This window comes from Cervus elaphus, chromosome 5 (genome assembly GCF_910594005.1).
Source record: "Cervus elaphus chromosome 5, mCerEla1.1, whole genome shotgun sequence".
Lineage (NCBI taxonomy): Eukaryota > Metazoa > Chordata > Mammalia > Artiodactyla > Cervidae > Cervus > Cervus elaphus.
In genome coordinates this window covers 55,811,516-55,831,122 of record NC_057819.1, presented here as the reverse complement: position 1 = coordinate 55,831,122, position 19,607 = coordinate 55,811,516, and the positions used below count along the sequence as shown (strand labels likewise).

General features: G+C 38.1%; 1 protein-coding gene across 1 annotated transcript in view; it reads right to left on the bottom strand.

Moving 5' to 3' along the window:
• The window catches only part of SMARCA5 (SWI/SNF related, matrix associated, actin dependent regulator of chromatin, subfamily a, member 5), a 38,029-nt gene extending 23,101 nt beyond the window's left edge, over nucleotides 1-14,928 (bottom strand). The window contains exons 1-6 of the mRNA XM_043902520.1: nucleotides 14,288-14,928; nucleotides 10,668-10,742; nucleotides 5,570-5,736; nucleotides 3,465-3,565; nucleotides 1,631-1,731; nucleotides 681-860 (exon numbers count right to left, since the gene is read on the bottom strand). Of these exons, the coding sequence (XP_043758455.1) occupies nucleotides 681-860; nucleotides 1,631-1,731; nucleotides 3,465-3,565; nucleotides 5,570-5,736; nucleotides 10,668-10,742; nucleotides 14,288-14,464 (801 nt within the window). The 5' untranslated portion in view covers nucleotides 14,465-14,928. The remainder of the gene's footprint in view (nucleotides 1-680; nucleotides 861-1,630; nucleotides 1,732-3,464; nucleotides 3,566-5,569; nucleotides 5,737-10,667; nucleotides 10,743-14,287) is intronic.
• Nucleotides 14,929-19,607: the final 4,679 nt, after the last annotated feature.

Below are 19,607 nucleotides of genomic sequence, written 5' to 3'. Positions count from 1 at the left end.
TATAGTCCTTCAATACATTATGAGTCCATTTTTTAATCCAAATTTTATATTCTTAATAGTGTCAATTATTTCCATTGTTGGTGGTGCTATTTTAGTCGCTAAGTTGCCTGATTTTGTGACTCCATGGACTGTAACCCACAAGGCTCCTCTGTCCACAGGATGTCCAAGGCAAGAATATGGAGTGTGTTGCCATTTCCTTCTCCAGGGGATCTTCCTGACTCAAGGATCAAACATTCTTTACCGCTGTGCCACTAGGGAAGCCCACATTATTTCCATTTCCGCTCCAAAAAAGGATGTGTTAACTGATCAATATTTTAACTTATTCTGATCAATATGATACCAACTTGTCAAGTTACTATTTATATTTTTACCACTTACATTATTATGAAGAAATTGCTCTACAATGGGAATAAAGCCTTCAACTTTATAACCACCCCCAAAGAGCAGGAGAAACAAACTATACTCTTATAGCTTTCTATAGTCTACAATTCCTTTTTCCCCAGTATGAATCTTAGCCATCAAGATAACATTCCACTTACAAATTACTAATATTTATGAAGACCAAGCTTATTACTGGGACCCTTCCTCTTCTTTTATCCCTCCTCTAGTTATCCCCTTTCCCCAAACCTAAATTCAAATTCTTTTAATAGCAAACATGTAATGAAATATGAGAAGCTTACCCTTTGTTCTTTATCTCCTATTAAACAAACAGATCTAAGTGTTGGTACCCATCTCTTGAATTCACTCATCCAGTTGTGTAACGTAGACTTAGGCACCAAAACCATATGAGGACCAGGAATGTTTCTATAGTGTTTCATGTACCCAAGAAGAGAAATTGTTTGAAGTGTCTTTCCCAGGCCCTGAAAGAGAAAATAACCACAAAGCAATGAAACAGAGAACAAAACAGACTCCTGTATTTATATTTCCTGACTGGTACAGAAACATTTAAAAGAAAAGCTATATGCACACCTAACAAATAGCAAGAACTTGATATGTGTCAAGTGTGCAAGCGTTATGGCATTTAACCTTCACCAGTCTGTGAAGGATGTACCATTACCACCTCCACAAAGCTCAGATACAAGCTTTCCCAGGGTCACCCAGCAGAGCTAGAATTGAGACCTATTTCTTCTGACTCCATTACTTTCTCCAAGCAGTTGTCTTAGCACTGTAGCTATAGAGAAACTTAAAACATTCACTATATAACTAGTCAATAGTAAACAAGATAAAATGTTTTACAAGATAGAACTGTACAACGTGCCATCACAGGGAAAATATTTGTTGATGATGTTCCATTAATCCCCCCTGTGTCTCTCAGAAGTGGGGGGAAGGGAGCAAGGGGAGATGGTCAAATCATTATATTACAAAAGTCAACCAAAGGCATGCTTCTCAAAATGTATATTTTTAAATTTATTACACTTTCATAGGTAGTAATTTCTCACAATTGAAGTATAGATATAGATCCCACTTAGGCAACTAAAGTGAGCTTTATTAGTGTGACACAGGATTAGTTTGCTAACAGCCTATAGTATAATCAATAAATTATATCTTACAAATCTTTTATAAATCTAAATGGTGTACAAGGTTTTAAATTATAAAATGTGGACCTCTACAAAAGCTACCAAACACATACCATTTCATCTGCAAGGATACCATTGATGCCGTTCTCATACAAAGAAATGAGCCAATTTAATCCTCGGACCTGATAATCTCTCAGTTTACCCCATTTTACATCTAAGAACAAAAGAAAAATGACATGCACATTTTAAAGACAAGAAATACAAGTGGGCAGCCCTTCGTTCATTTGATACACACAGGTTTAACGTGGGCCTACATATCTTTATTCTGACCGTGCCTTCTCCACTAGATTTTAAGAATGGGAGTTTTGCAAGTCCCACGTTAGGAAAGGCAGCTGCTGTGGTGTGGAGCAGAGAAGGAGCAGATGGATACGGAAGACAAGAAACACGACGGAAGGCATCAGAGTGCCCGGCCACTCAGGCCTTACGTTACCATGTATCAGTCCTAGGGACTCTCTGACCGAGTTCCTTTTTCAATGTCTGCACAAGTGTTTCTGAACAAGTGTTTTCACCTTCCCTGATGACCAAAGCAGAGGTTCACTGGGGACTGTGTTTTTCTTTTAACAAAGGGGAAATGAATAGAAATTATTAATAAAAGACTTTTTCCTTTACCCTTCTCCAAGAGGTCCTACAAAGAGGAACAATATCTTTTTCAGGGTTTACTATACATTTCCCATCCCAGAATAATTGCTAAATATATGGATCACAAATAACCCAACTTTAAAAAAAAATACATCTTTTAAAAAACATATATTCTATACTCCATCCCCTTTGACAAACACTGCTCTGAGATGAAATGTTAATCAACACTAGGAAAACTGGTTACACTGTGAGAATGTGAAGAAGAGACAACTCAAATACTTCAAATTTACTTTCTCTCTGCACCACAAACCTAGCCCTGGCCTCTAGCTTCATTATAAGAAATGAAAACTGGGTACTCTGTAGCCAAAAGAAAAAAAAAAAAAAATTTTGGAGATACATACTTTAACCAGACTGATACATTTCTAACCAGATCCTATCCTCCCTGAAGTTTAGTCTGCTAAGAGTTCAAGGTGACAGTTAATTATTAAAACAACCAATCCAAATTATAAATCCTATACTATTATAAGTTTTTTTTTTTTTTTTTTCTCACAACCACTATGATCATACAAACTTGTCATCAAGTGAGAAAGACAAAGGAGGTCAGGGAAAAAAATTACTGGCCTTCAGTAAAGAAAACTGTGCCACCAGACAACCAAGAATATACATGCATGCATGCTTTGCCGCTTCAGTCGTATTCTACTCTTTGCAACTTCATGGACTGTAGCCTGTCAGACTCCTCTGCCCATGGGACTCTCCAGGCAAGAATACTATAGTGGGTTACCATGCCCTCCTCCAGGGGACCTCCTGACCCAGGGATCGAACCAATGTGTCAGTCTCTTGCACTGGCAGGCGGGCTCTTTACGACTAATGCCACTTGGGAAACCCAAGATTATATGTAAGTAAAACCTAAACCTGGTTAACCATGTTTTCTTTTGGAAAACCATTTATAAACTTTAAAACAAATACAAAATCAGGAGATGAGTAAACAAAGTCTTTTAACAAGTACCTTTTCCTACACATCTTTCTTCCTGGGGCAAACATACGGCAAATGCCATTCCCATTTTTACATATACATTCAGGAAACAAGCACAATGGTGTTTTATGCCCTTCTGAAATATAGCATCACTATCATAATGATATACTATCACTTCTAGCCAAAAAGTATCTGAAGTTCATTTTACAATCAATAAATTTCAAAAGATTACTTAAAATTCCCTTTATAAATTATAGCCAAGAAAAACCCCAACATTAACCAAAGGCTACAAGGAGATGTTTTAAAGATGAAGTAATTAAATATATACAACATACATGATGGAGAGTCTTCAAACCGAGTGCAAACATTGGTTGCTTTGGAGCTTTCTGTTAATAATTCTTCATCTTCTTCTTGCTCTGTTCTTCGGTGTCGATAGCTGCCAAGTTTAAAATGAAATCAAGCGATTTGAGTCTTGGCTTTAATTACCAGCTTTCAACATAATAGTCAACAGGCTGACCAATATTTCACAGTATCTTAAAAGGCATGTAAATGAAGACTATAGAGTAATACCTTAGGTTAACCAGAACCTGATAAACATAAATGTGATAATCTAATTTCAATGAAAACTGCAGTAAGAAAAACCTCATAGTTTATATTTTAATGTTAAGTATTTTGCTCCCACCCCAAAAATAGTTCCCCCAGAAATCACATTTTAAAAACTACATTCACCAAAAGCTGCAGAATTTGCAGAACAGAGACTTAGGGCTTAGGCAGTGACTCTTTAACTACAGATTCATCAGAACTACTTGAAACTTGTTAAATACACATGCCCAGATTTTACATCCCAACAGAGTCAGATACAGTTTCCTAAAAACTAAATTTTTGTAGCTATAATATTGCCAGATTTCTTAATCTCTAAAGGACTCTGTTAGTGAAACTACTTACTCCCCAGTTTTCAAATTTCCAATTATACCTGTATACTTTCAACAAATATTTTCATTTAAATAGAAAACAGTAGATTATATTCCACTCTTGTGGGTCTCTAAATCTAAATTATTGCTTGATTTCTATTAAAACTACATGCTTTGTGGGAAAGATAATCAGCCTTCCCAGAGAAACATTCCTCAGAAATGCAAGCGAAGGCAATAAAAATCCAAGAATTTTTTTTTAACAGCGCTTTTTTTTCATATTTATCTGGCTGCACCGGATCTTGGCTGTGGCATGTAGGATCTCTGATCTTTGCTGTGGCATGCAAACTCTTAAGGTGCGGCATGTGGGATCTACAGTTTCCTAACCAGGAGTGGACCCCGGGCCCTCTGCATTGGGGGTGTGGAGTCTCAGCCACTGGACCACCTGGGAAGTCCCTTCCTGCTTGTCACATGTGTTTACTTCTTGTGCTTCTCTGCACTCCAATCTTATGAAAACTTAATTCAAAGATCTACCCCTCACCCCCAAGTTACTCTCCATAAACTAAAAAAGAATCTTAACTTTGCTTTTTTTAAAAAATAAAATCTCCTTCATAATGTATTATCAAGATGACTGATTATTATGGTTGTTAAACTAAAGATAAAAGTTGGCATATGCTTTGTTACTTCAATTAACGCTTACTTTCAAGCAATGAGATTGCCCTAAATTTATTATTACTAACCAAACATCTTAGTTAGGGCTTCCCTCATAGCTCAATTGGTAAAGACTACGCCTGCAATACAGGAGATGCAGGTTCAATTCCTGGGTCAGGAAGATCCCCTGGAGAAGAAAATGGCAACCCACTCCAGTATTCTTGCCTGGAAAATCCCATGGACAGAGAGGAGCCTGGCAGGCTACACTCCATGGGGTCGCAAGAGTCGGACACAACTTAGCAACTAAATCACCACCAAACATCTTAGTTATCCAACCAGCACAAATTCTAAGAAAGAATCTATAATTCAACATGTAAGAAGTACTTTAAAAATTTTGCACCACCACCTAACAATGGCACCACACAACTTGACATTTCCCTTTATATAAAGAAACTAAGTATATAACAAAAATTTTAAGCAGACTACCATGACATAAATCATCATACCATCTACACACAAACACAGACTTCAGATAATAGCAGTACTCTCAATTCACATACATGGTTTAGGAGACTAAAGAATGCCCCAAGTCAGATCTAAGTTCAAAGTCAGATTATTCTAATTCCTTCTAGATGATATTAAGTAGGCCACTTAACCTCTCCATTTGTTTCCACTCCAAGGAGAAGGTAACATCTGAATTCCCCACTCAATCCATGTAAAAATAAAACCATTATGCCTATATTTATTTATACATGTATGGCTATATCCTGCCAAGCCAACTGGGCCAAATAAATAACAGCACTATAACTATTTTTTTAATAAAATGATTTTGTGCTTCTAATGAAGTCTGGTTCAACTATTAACTATCAACTACTACTCACTCGCCAACTGATAGCAAGTTCTGTTTCTCATCCTTTTTTATTCGTGGACGCCCTGGTTTCATCTTCAAAGGTGAGGTTGGAGTCTTCTGAGCAGCAGGCTGAATGAAATGTGCAAACAGTTCTGTCTGCTTTAATAAATACTCAAATCTATTTGCCCGGTCAGTTTGCTGGAAGAAATGTGAAAAACCATTTTATCAGAATATCAATAAAAATTCAGAAATCAAAATTTCAACATCTCCATACAACAATCCCAGCAATAAAAAGGAACTACTGCAACAATATAGATGAGATTCAAAAGTATTATACTATGTGAAAGAAAGCAAACATGAAACTACATATTATATGATCCAAAATTCTACGTAGTGATTTTCTCTATGAAATTCTAAATCGTGATTTCTCAGAAAGGAGATCCGAAGCGTCAAAGGGATGAGAGCAGGAGCAATCGTTTCGGGGATGATAGAACTGTTCTACATCTTGACTGTACGGTGCTTAAATGGCTTCAGCTATTTGCCAAAACTCACTGAATTAAAAACATAAAACTACTGTGTGTCAGTTATACTTGAATGTAGTTGAAGAAAAAATATCAAAAAAATAAAGACACTGCAATACAGGTGTATTTATTCAGAAGAGGGGGATATGCTGTGCTAAATTTTAAAATGCTATCAGGCTTGAAAAACATCTATTAAATTCATGAAATATTCATTAACCCTATGTAGTTCTTAATACCATTTCTTATTTTCATATCTAAGATCTGCTAATTTGAGTGTTTCCTATTATCACACAAAGAGAACGGAAGACCAAAAAAACTTAAGACCTTGAAATCAAGTTCTTATCAAAATAAACAATGGAAATCTAGAGCCTTTAGACAACAGACTTTTTACAGACACATCAATAATTTGATTTTAAATAAGGAGAAACAAGAAGACAAGAGTTCAATAAACAGAGAAACTAGTTACTCAGTATCTCTACCTATAAATGTTTAAAATGTCAACTTTACAATGAATCACAAAACATTTTACCTAGCAACCACCAAAGGATGTGCTTTTTACATGAAAACATAATTGTAAACATCACACCAATGTAAAACCGAAGCCCAGTTTGATACTGAAGCCATGTGCAGACAGCGTGTCGCTGGATGAAATGCAGCCAATCCACACACAGACAACAGGCTGTCAGCATGCTTCTCCTTAGTAATGTCCTACCAACGACAAGCTTCAGTCGTTTATGTTTTAAAGTAATGAACTGAGATCCATATATACGTATTTTGCACAATTTTATTTTCTAATACATATATAGTAAAAGAAAAACCAAAAACATGCAATGAGAAAATGATGCTATTTTAAAAAGACTATTCTATTATTGTAATTATATTTGGATCAAGATAAATAAGCTCTGGAAATAAATTCACATAGGTCAGAGTGTAAGATATTTCAAAGCAAAAGTTACTCTACAGTACTCAAGTCACTGAATATATATTCTCTTCTTTAAAAACGTTTTCAAATCAACATTTTCTTCTTAAATGTCTACTCAATTCAAAAAATACTTTTGTGTGCAGACCAGAAAAATTATTTTGTTTATGAAGTTTTCATTATAGTACAATATTGAAAATAAAACATAACAAGTAAATTATGAAGACTGTCAGAAAACAAAAACTCAGAAGTAAAAATAAAGCACAGTAAGAACACATGGGAAGTGGGAATAGCACCAAATTTTAAGCAGGATGATTAGGAAAATGCCAAGAGATGATGTTTCAGAGAAGGGAGGAGTCCTCCCAATTCTTAGACCTTATCACACCTCTCTAGTGCTCAAGATCTTTTAATGGTTCTAGCTGTCTTAAGATGGTATTTTTTCAAACTGTGGTTCATGATCCATTAGATCAGAAATATCCAAAATCTTTGTTATCTTCTACAAGGTCAAGTCTGAGAACTACTACCTTGAAGAACGAAGTATAAACTTCACCAGAGCCCTACAAAAGATATAATTTCCAAAATCCTCTCACTGATTCAAGTAGTGGTGGAGTTACAAACTGTTGCAAAAAAACAAGGAGTTTAGAACATTTACAGAGTAAGCTTTCAGTAGAACTGCAGCAAAGGTTTAAGGGGATTAACGGGCAAAGACCTCATTGCTTGAAAAATGAAAACGTTAAGATAAAAATGACAAAAGGGGTGTAAAGAAAACGAACCTATCTACAAAACAGACAAAGAGATCTGACTTGCGGTTGCCAAGGCAGAGGAGGGGAGGAGAGGGATGCACGGAGAATTTGGAGCTGACAGTTGCAAAGTGTTACATTTATAATGAATAAACATCAAAGGTCCTACTGTATAACACAGGGAACTATATCCAACTTCCCTCAAATAAACCACAACAGAAAAGAATATTTAAAAGATTGTATACACGTGTTAAACTGAATCACTCTTCTGTATAGCAGAGATAGGCACATTATAAATCAACTATACTTCAATTAAAATAAGAGGTGTAAGGAGAAAAACTACTTCCTAAAGAGCAGAAACAAGAAGATCAAGAACCTAAAAAAAAAATGAATCGTAAAATTAAACCAAAGGTTAAAATCAATAGCCTTGGAAAAAGCATCTTTCTCTAAGAAAAGGACCAGGATAGTAGAAGCCATACATGTTTGGAAATAAAGAGGAAATAAATTGACAATGGGCCTGTAATTCTTTGTGGAGGAAGACTGAAAGTGAGAACATGACAGAAAAGTAGAAGAAACTAAATCAGAGTGGCAAAGTCTTAGAATAGCTAAAGGACTGTTAGAAATAACACAGTGAAAGCCAAAGAAAGTGAAAACCATAAATTTATCCCAGTACCAATCAGAGTAATTACTTTAGTTTTCGCAAGCAGTACTTGGCATCTTGGGTTCAAGAATAAAAAGTGAGTATCAAGACTTACCTATGAATAGGATCTAGCAGATGATGAGGAGTCTGCTCAGAAGAAAACTGCTTGTCAAGGTCATGATTTTGAAAAAGGAAATTAAAGTAGGAGACTGAAAAATTCGTAGGAAGTGAGAAAAAAATTGCAATAAAGGGAGCTGTGGAGATGAGAAGCATTGTAAAGAATCACTGAAAACCTCCATTATATAATCAGATCAGTGTCAGACTTCACAAAAACAGATCTGGAAGAAGCTAGATCATGAGAAAGGAGCCAAGTGAAGATGCCAATGAAATAATTCATGAAACAGAGAATAATGAACTAGGGTGATGGGGAAAAGATAAAAGAAATATTTGTGAAGTTAAATCTGCCAAGACTATTAAAACTATGACACACTGTCATAAACAGCTTGGGTATTTATTATGAAAAACTTTCATTCATTGAGAGAACACTACATAACTGCGTGGGAAAGAGATAATGAATTCAATTTCGGATATTCCTAAATAAGACTTACCAAAGGGATTTAAATGTTCAACAAGCAAATGAAAATACAATGATTGGCGGCATCTGAGCTAAATATTCAGAAGTACTCATTTAAACGTGGCAGATGAAAACCAGTGACAAGGCTAAAACTGTCCAAGAACAAATGTTCAAAATGTAATGAAGGACAAACGAATAATCAAGTAAATAAGGTATTATCAAAGAAAAAAGGTCTCTCAAGGAAAGAAAAAATTTTGTGGAGTGGCCAATGGTGTCAAATACAAGTATGATTAAGGAGAATGTAACTAAAAATAAGCCAAAGAATTGGCCATTAAAATTACTAGTATATCACTTCCTAGCCTTTTGGCTAAGATCAAGTAGAGAATCACTAATATAGTGTTAATGACAGAATCTAAGTTGTGAAGGTTTAGAGGAATGACTGGGAAAAGTAAAAATGGAAAAACATCTTTTCTTCAAATAAGACTGACAGCAAAGAAAGGCGACAGGACAGTTACAGATATACACAAAATGTATATAAACAAAACGTAACAGAAATCATATAGAGTAATACATCACTTATACTGCACATATTACAATATGCATTATGCACATTATATATGTGTATACAGATACATATATGCAAACTTTTAGGACTTTGAAGCTATTTTTAGAAATTTCAAAAATATTTGCTGATATTGATGAGAAAGTCAAAGAACAAGGGGAAAGTAATACTTGTTAAAATCAGTATTCTATGTGCCAGATACTATTCTGGATGCTGAAGACAGAAAGACTAAGACACTGTTTCCACGCTTAAGGAGGATACTGTATTGTGTAGTGACGATATTCTTACACATGCTATTTTAACTTTTTAAGATTAAAAAAAAATTAAGTTTAATCTATATAAAGCACATAGAACAGGGCTCGGTACATACTATTCATTCACTGTTAGTCATTATTATTTAATCTAAACTTAAATTCAAAGCTCTTTGTAGGTACTGGTTAACTCATGGTAAAATAAAGATTCCCAAGAGAATGTGAAATGTGAGCTGGATCTTTTGCAAGTATAATATTCATATTCTCTTTTGTAAAGCTTTCATCCATATTATAAAAAGGCAGTGGGCAAGAAATATTCCTTTTCTACATACTACATGTCTTTGTATTTTCTGTTGTAAGCATATGTGCTCAGCTGCTTCAGTCATGTCAGCCTCTGCAACCCTAAGGACTGTCGGCGCCTCTGTCCATGAGACTTGCCAGGCAAGATCACTGGAGTGGGTTGCCATGCTCTCCTCCAGGGGATGTTCCCTAACCAACGATCGAATGTGTGTCTCCTGCATTGTGGGTAGATTCTTTACCCACTGAACCACCTGGGAAGCTCATTATATAGTGTATATGTTATTATATATTATACATGTATTACTCGCTTTATAACCAGTAGAGTACAATGCTAGACAGATGCAGAATAAACACATCTTGAATAGTTACTTCTCTGGTCTTTTAACTCATCTCACTCCCAATGCTAAATCTAAAAAGGAGTATTAATATAATCCACATATTTATATACTATGTGAATTCATGAAATACATCTGTATTTGCTTTACATCATCAAGTAAGTCGAGTAAGATAAAAAAGTTACAGTACTCCATGTTACACATATTTAGGTATCTGTGCCTCAACTTCAGTAAATTTAATCACCTAATAAAAAACTATGACGACTATTCATATACCTAGAACATACCATTTTTTCTTCATAGGTGGGATCTGGTTCTTGGATTTCTTTTTGCTTTCCAGGAGATGCATTGTCAAATACTTCCTGGTAAGAGGGAAAAACCATGGTTTGTTCTTCAAGAATACTCAACATACCATTATTACACTGATTTCAGCCCAAAACACATTCAAAGTAATACACTCCCGTCCTGAATTTCCTAGATACCTAAATGGCAGCCATCCTATCTCATAGGAAACCTTGATGCAAAATATGACAATAATAACAATTCACTTAACCCAAATACATAAACCGCATGGCCACTGCCAAGATTATAGCACAAGGTTATTATCTCCAACATCCTAGAACAAAAATACTTAAAGCAAATCTGTTTTGTTTTCTAACCAAAAATTATAAAGCGAAATTGAACAATATAAATTGTGAAGGAAATGTTCCCCTTTAATAAAACTGCAGTATCTACTGTACTACTACCCAAATGTATACCTGGGAAGTCACAGTCACCCTGTATTTCCATCTAAAACATTAAAAAAATTCATCATGCACCCTAAAGTGAATACTTTAACTATAATTTGATTAATTGATAATAAATGTGCTATTTTTGCAAGTTTATTCACCCTGACATTCAGAAAGTCACAAAAGCCAAAAAAACAGCACCATCTTCACTGCAAAGTTCCACCCATCCATTAAAAGAACACAAGAACAGCTGGTGAAAAGTACAGTTTTCATTAATGATGTACTGGTCTGTGGTGCTACATACTATAACAAAGTTACCTATGATTAAAAAGCTGAGGGGATGGGCCTGGTACAGCACTCATATGACGAAATCAAATGACCCAAATTCAAGTCTAACTTCAGTGCTAAGACCTTTATGAACATGTGTAACCTTAAGCTCATCACAAATCTCTGGTCTCCAGAGGAAAAGTGACAAAGCCACCTATCTAGAATAATTCAGAAAGTGGTACTGGGATACCATGAAAAGTTGAATATTTCTTTCACAGTCTTAAACAGGCAAGCGATTTGGATTTAGTACTCTTGAGGTCATATGGCTATTAGTATATAGTGTACCTGTGTATCAGTCCAGGTAAGTATGAGAAATGAGAATGACCAAGACAGGCCCCATTCAGGTTGCCAAAAAGATCACACTAATAAAAAAATGTGACTGCTCCCAACGCCTACCAATACCAACCAAAAAGAAAAAATTAATCTAATACACAGGAAAGCTAACTAATATTCCTAGGAAAGTGGGCTTTGTCAGAAAATAAATGATTTTGGAAAACTGCAACTTGAAAAAAAAAAATCACACTATAATGTGAAGGAAAAAACAAAAACTAGTCAGTGAAAAGACTGGTAAAATATAAAATCACTGATGTTACTATCCTGAGAAGGGGAAAAATAATGAAGCCATTTTTCAATAAATGGAATTGTTAAACAACACATTTTTGGTAAAAATATGACAGGGCAAGATATTTAGGAAAGGGTCAGCTTCAGAGCCACCCACTCCAGTGTTCTTGCCTGGAGAATCCCAGGGACAGGGGAGCCTAGAGGGCTGCTGTCTATGGGGTCGCACAGAGTCGGACACGACTGAAGCGACTTAGCAGCAGCAGCTTCAGAGCCAGATGTGGGTTCTATCACAGATTCTACTTACAAGAAGACTCAATTTACCCATCTGGCAAAAATACTACTGACAGTCATCCAGTACTTGTTACAACATTAATATTTATAGTTAAACTCTAATTCCACTTTACCTTAAAAACAGCAACTGAAAGCCAAAATATTTAGTTTAGGCTTTAAATTATTCTGCTTTCTGATATTTCCTTAACACTTCTAGTGAGACTTTGGTTGCTACTCCAAAATTTGAATGACAGCCTCTTGAGAGGCTGACAACAGTGGACAGCAATTTGCAGAGAAGTGCAGTGCGTGCTCAGTCGCTTCAGCCTTGTCTGACTCTTTGCCATCCCGCCAGGCTCTTTGTAGCTCGCCAGGCTCTTCCATCCATGCGATTCTTCAGGCAAGAACACTGGAGTGTGTGTGTTGCCATGCCCCACCTCCAGGGGATCTTCCCAACCCAGGGATCGAACCCGCGTCTCTTTTGTCTCTTGCACTGGCAGGCGGGTTCTTTACCACTAGCGCCACCTGGGAAGCCCTGAGAGCTGCGTGTTTCATACCACTGCTTTCAGTGTCAAACTTTCAAACCCCCTTAAACCAGGAAGCGGGAATCCAAGTTAACCCTGGCAATTCAAAAGAATCATTTAAAACCTAAAGAAAAAGAAAACAAGCAACACTGATATGAACTGAAAACAAATTTCAAGTCGCTGAAAGCTATAGAATACCAGAGGTCCTAGTCCACCAAAACCCACTCTGACCTAAAAGTTCTCTCAAATACTAATAACAGGTTACTTCACCCTAGGTAAGGCCGCTGGTTGCAGAGAGTAGGACACGAGTGAACTGACTTAGTACAGCACCCAAATAAAACTACTGAGCCAAATGCTCTATGGTAAACTGCCCTACCATTTCCTTATTGTGTTAATTCTGCAGCAACATTCCCTTTTAAAGCAGTATTACCTTTGCTCAATCTATCCAAGGATGGAAAAATTCCAGAAATCTCTGGGCTGCGACTATAAAATATCTCAAAACAGATCGAAGGCCAAGAATAAAATTGGAAGGAGCAAGCCAACACTTTGTTCCCAGACATCGCAAAACCTTGGAGCACACCCAAGAGACCCGCCTGGCAGTTCCCCAATCTCTCCACCCTCGCAGTAGTTACCATTCCCTGACCCGCCAGCCCCAGGCCAGAAGGTAGGGAGCCATAGAGCGCGGTACCAATTTTCAAAAGAAGGCCAAGGCCCCCAAAGAGGAAATGCGCTGGTCTGAGAGCAAACTACCCGCCCCCTCACTCACTAATTAATTCATTCATCCATCCACCCACCACACCCCCCCACACACAAAATGAAATGGGGGGGGGGGGTTCAAGACAGCTGCTGCCGCCTAGGTCGCTTCCCTTCCCCATGGAACAGTGCCTGGGAGGAGCCTCCTCTCCCTCCAAGGGAGCAGCTGTGCCCCGCTTATCCCCACTGCGCCCTCGGCCATCCAGCCCTCGCCATTGTTTCTGCGGAACAGATACCGCCCCCGCAAAGAACGGGATGAAGAAAAGGAAGCCCAAGTCCTCGGATGCGCTGCTTTTAAATGCCTTCCCCACTCCGCCTGTCTACCCCCGTTCCTAGAGGGAAATTTCCCTCGCCCTCCCCCCAAGTTTAGCGGAAAGTAAAATCGAGATTCAGAGATGCGCGAGGGAATTATGGGAGTCCAGCTCTTAAAAAAAAAAGAAAAAAAGGGTAGCTCCTCACTCGGCCTCAGTAATCAAGAACATGTGTCTAATAAGAGCGTTCGAGGATTTGGCAAGGTTCGCCAAAGAGACAAATAATATAAATGTGACGTGCCAGAAATCCACTTGAGGTTGCCTGCATAGCTTAAGCCCAAGGGTGAGAGCATCATTTCCGACCCAAAGGGTCTGAGGCCGAGTCGGAGTGCGAAGGGGTGAAGTTTGGCTCTGCGTCTCATCACTGCTACAGAGGCGAGGGAACCAGTTCCTCCTCCCCATCCTGCCCTCTTTCCACGCCACGAGCCGCCCTCACCTCCATCTCCGAGTCCGCGGGGCCGGCGCTGGCCACGGAGGGAGCCGCCTGGGCTGCGACGCCCTCGGGGCCGCCTTTGTTGCTGCTGTTGCTCCCGCTGCCGGCGGCCGAGGCTGCGGGCTTGGAAGGCGCGCTCTCGGGAGGCGGGGGTGGCGGAGGGTCGGCCGCGGACGACATGATGTTCCGTCTGCGTCACCCGCTGCTGCCAGAGGCCGGGCCCGGCAGGGAGGAGGAGGAGGAGGCCTAGGCCTGGGTGGCTGCGTCGCAACGAGCAGATGGAGAAGCGAGAGGACTACCCGAAAGCCCCCTGCGCCGCGGCTCGGCGACGAGCCCAGACCAGGCCCAGCAACCTCCCCCTCTAGTCGTCCTCCTCTTCCGCGGGGCTCCGGGTTCGACCGGCGCTTTACCCCACGGCGGGAATCACGTCGACGAGAGTGGGCGGGGCCACTCGGGTCACTGAGGTCAGGGAAGGCGGGCCGATTCAAGGAGGGCGGAGGGTTGGGGGAAAAAGAAAGGAAGGCAAAAGAGGGGAAGAGTCTGGCCACTGGCTTGGCTGCCTCCTCTTCTTCCTCTGGTAGATATCATCTATCTCGCCAGCATTCAGGTCTACTACCTACGCCACCGACTATCAACACTCGCGAGATTGATAGTTGGCCACAAGACTGGTTTCCCAGTGCGCATGCGCATTCTCCCTCCTTGCCCTTGGCCACGCCTCCTCCGAGACCTCCACAGGGCTCTTGGGTAAGGAGTGGGCGGGGCCTCGAGGGAGAGCTTGGAGACGTAGTTTTGTGCGTCGGCTCCCCGGTGTGACGCGAGCGCTGTCTTCCAGGCGTTCTTAACGGCTCAGGGTCCACCGGCGCCTCGTCTGCCCTGCTTGGCAGGGATCTGCGGCACTCCCTGAAAACTTGCCCAGGTTTTGCGCCGCCTACTGCAGCATAGAGGCCTGTGCAGGCCTTAACACTTTCACTGCCGCCGCTTATTGGTGTGACGCCAGTGTGTTGAAGATGGTGTAGTTATCCCAGTTGTCTAAGCAAAAGGGCCCGTTAGTGTAATTTTTTTTGTCCGCACGTTGGCTGTTTGAATCATTTATAAATTCCTTCTACTTCTCTTTGGTACAGAGTTAACCGATATTTTCTCTGAATTTACATGCTAAACATAAGCAAACTGCCCATCACCATGTAAATGAGAATCATGAGTAATCTATAGATAAGAGAGGCTATGGGTTGTATCTTTTCCTCAACCACTAAATATTAAATTAAAATGTACAGACTTCTGTACATTTCTTTCTCCTTAAGAAATATTTCGAATAATCACCAGTGTTTACGCCTTCCGCTGTCCTCAACACAGCCTGTGGGTCTTTTGCGCACGGATCTGCTGCAGATTATCAAGAACATCGTGTTCTACTCAATAGAAAATCGTACTGCTGTAAATTGCTATCTGCCCTGCACAGGCTCTTACTCATCTTTGTATCCCCATATCCAGTATTCTATCAGTATGTATTGAATAGAGGAGACACACTTTTCAAGAGTTAAGATTTGAGCAAACTGTTGATTATGTTGAATTTCAAACAGAAGGGCTCTCCTCTGAATCAAAAGCCTGCAAACTTTTAACTGATCAAATGATAACTTTTTAATTGAAATCTGGAAAAATGCCCCCCAGCCCATCAGAAATGCTATTTGTGAGACTATAAAGAACCATCTAAGGATATACGAACAGAAAAATACACAAATGATGTTTGTCGTAGTCTTCGCCTGTTACTGCAAAAAGCTAGCAGTAGTGAGTCTAACACAGAAAGTATGGTTTTAAAGCTATTGTACACCCACACAGTGAACTATTATTGATCTTTAACAACCATTAATGTAGAAGTGTTTATTATATAGCGTTAACTGAAAAAAATTAAGTTCAAAAACATGAATAAAACATTGGAAGGATAATCATAAAAGTATTGAAATTGATTGTTGTTGGCATTATTTCCTAATTCTTTTCAGTTTGTATTTTTATTTTTTTCTGAAGTGAATCTATGTATTACTATATTGAGCAAACTTATTTTTAATATTTAAAAAATACTTTCACCAGAAAAAGATTATGTGGAAGTAAAAAGTTAGTGTCTAGGGTAACAGACACTGACATACACTCAACAAATACTTAGGAACAGATATTTATTTAATATTGACATTAAGAAGAAAGTGTATTTAATATTTATTTAATATTCACTATTTCTTCACTCTCCAGGTAAATATCTTGGATCTTGGTTTGGAAACCCTAAAAATACACTGAATATGTAAATGGATGAATCTTGAAGGCTAACAATAAGAAAAACAAGTAGCAAGAGAAACAATAAAATTACCTCCAAAATGACACCTGTCTTTCTTAACATAGACATTCATACTATGACTGCATTTCTCATAGGAAAGCTATATGAGAATCCTGTGGGGGTAATTACAGAGGAAAGATACTTAGAAGACAGGAGGAAGAGGAAACAATGTTTGAACCCAGTAATCCAACCACAGGGACAGAGAAACATTTTGATCAAGGTCTAGAAGCAGATAGGAAAGGGAGCTAGGAGCTACAGAAAAGACAATGTCTGAAAACCAAGTGGCAGACAGTAGTGCCCATTTAGTGGCCAAATGAAAAAGGGCTATTGTTCTTCAAATGCTGACAGACTGAAACTTCCAGCTAGTTCTGAAATTGATAGCATTGTATAAGATTAGTGTAGTTAGTAAGAGGTTGGATGCATGAGACAAGTGCTCGGGCCTGGTGCACGGGGAAGACCCAGAGGGATCAGGTAGAGAGGGAGGTGGGAGGGGGGATCGGGATGGGGAATACATGTAAATCCATGGCTGATTCATGTCAATGTATGACAAAAACCACTATAATATTGTAAAGTAATTAGCCTCCAATTAAAAAAAAAAAAAAAAAGAGTAGGTTGGAGAGTCAGGCAAGTCTGGAATCTCATGTAGGTACAAGAACTTAATATTTGTGTGAATTCAGGCAAATTGCTTAACTTCTTTGAAGTCAGTCTTTTCCTCATCTTTTTATTATTCCAACTTTATATTTGGATGACATTCTTACAATAATGTTATAAGAATTATAATAATTATAATCATAAGATAATAGTTATATTAACCTAATTATAACATAATAATGTCATAAGAATTAAATGAGATCGAGTATGCAGGGTGTTTAATACAGTGCCTGACATATACTGAGCTCTGGGTTCAAGTGTTAGGTGTTCTAATACTGAAGGATCATAAGCGTAAGGGTCAGAGTAGGGTCATCTACTGTTTTTATTAATAAGGAGGAGGATAAAGGGAATAGTGTCACGAAAACACTAGAAAGAAATACTTCTTTAAACATGTTCCCAGAAATAAATACTATAATGTAACATCATGATAGTTTTATCTCAAATATGCAAATACATGTTGTCTACACCTAAAATTCTCTCTGCTGGATGTAGTGTGCTAGAACGGTTTGTGCTGTGCTGAGCAGAATGGAGCAGAGAGATAACTGCCAGAGGACAAAAGATGCCAACGAGCTGGGACTCTTTCAACATTTTGGCCTTGAATGGTAACAAAAAGGATTTTATCAAGTTTATCAAGAACACAGGAGGAATGCTGAGCCTGTCTTTATCACATGCTCATTTTATTTTGTGAAAACCTAGGAAAGTAAGTCTGGTTACTACCTGACAACAATAAAACAGTATTGAGTTTGTGAGTATCTTAAGAATGGGCGTTTCCAACACTAGATACCAATGATCGCATGTACATCTTTTTCAGAATTCTCTTACTTAGGTCATTTGCCATATGAGGGGATTTCAATTAAAGAAAAGTATTAAGTAAAGTCCCAATGGATCTCCCTCATGTTTGGTGACCAACTCATATCAGTGGGTAACTCTGTCTGCTTGGTGTTTGTACATGTATTTATGCCGTCATTTAAACTTGCCTTTTCCCCCCTACTATTTACAAGTTAAAAATTCAAGTTCTCTGTGCATTATCTCCCTTGTAAAAAGAATTTTTTTTCTTCTTACTTGAATGCTTACTTTCAAAAAGGGGAATAGTCTCAAATCAAAGCTTCCATCTCAGAAGCCTAAAAAAAGAAGAGCAAAATAAATCCAAAGTAAGCAGAAGGAAAAAATAAACGCAAGATCAGAAATCGCTGAAATTAAAATCAGAAAAACTTAGACAAAATAAGGCAAGGAACTGGTTCTTGACAGGATAAAATTGACAAAATGTTTGGAACACTAACAAAGACAACACAAATCATCAATATTAGGAATTAAACAGAACCCATAGTTACTGACATTGAAAACATCAAAAAGATAAAGGGAATACTACAAGCATAAATTTGACAAATTAAATAGACCACTTTTTGGAAAAATAACTCAGACAATATGAAGTAGATAATTTGAATACTGTTATAACTATTTAGGAAATTAAATTCATAATGTAAAAGCTCCTCAAAAGAAATCTCTAAACCCAGATGGTTTCATTGGTGATTTCTATCATCTATTTCCACACAATTCTACACAAATTTTATACAATCTCCTCCCAAAATATAGGAAAGGATGCACTTCCCAAATCATTTTATGAAGCTACTATAACCCTCATACCAAACCAAGGATATTGTATAAAAGAAAATGAAAGCCCAATATCTTAATGAATATAGATGTAAATATCCTTAACAAAATATTAGCAAATACAATTATGCAATGGATAAAAAGAACTGTGTAAATAGAATTTATTCCAGAGATGCAAAAGTAGTTCAGTACTTGAAAATTAATGTTATCTGCCATATTAACAGGTTAGAGAAGAAAACTCACTTGATTACATCAAGCAATGCAGAAAAGGCATTTGACAAAGTTTCAACATCTTTTCATAATAGAAACTCGCAGGAAAAAAAAGTATATATGGAGACTTCCTCCACTTGATAAAGAGCATCTAAAATACCTACAACCCAACACGATACTTTGTGAGACTGAATGTTTTTCCTCTAAGATCAGAAACAAGCAAAGATCCTGCTCACACCCCTGTGTGAGTGCTGGAAAGGAAAAATAAAACTGTCTCCATTTGCCAATGACACGATTATCTACATAGAAAATCCCAAGAAATCTTCCAGAAAAATCCAAAGGCCTAATAAGTGGATTCTGAAAGTTTTCAGGGTAAAGAATAAGCATTCAAAAATCAACTGTATTTCTACAAATTAGCAATGAACATGTGAACTCGGTGCAGTGAACTCGGTGCAGAGGTTTTTCAAATGGTCCTGGAGAAATCTCCATGGGGTGAGGGGGTGGTGGGAGAAGCAACCTTGACCTAAGTCTCAC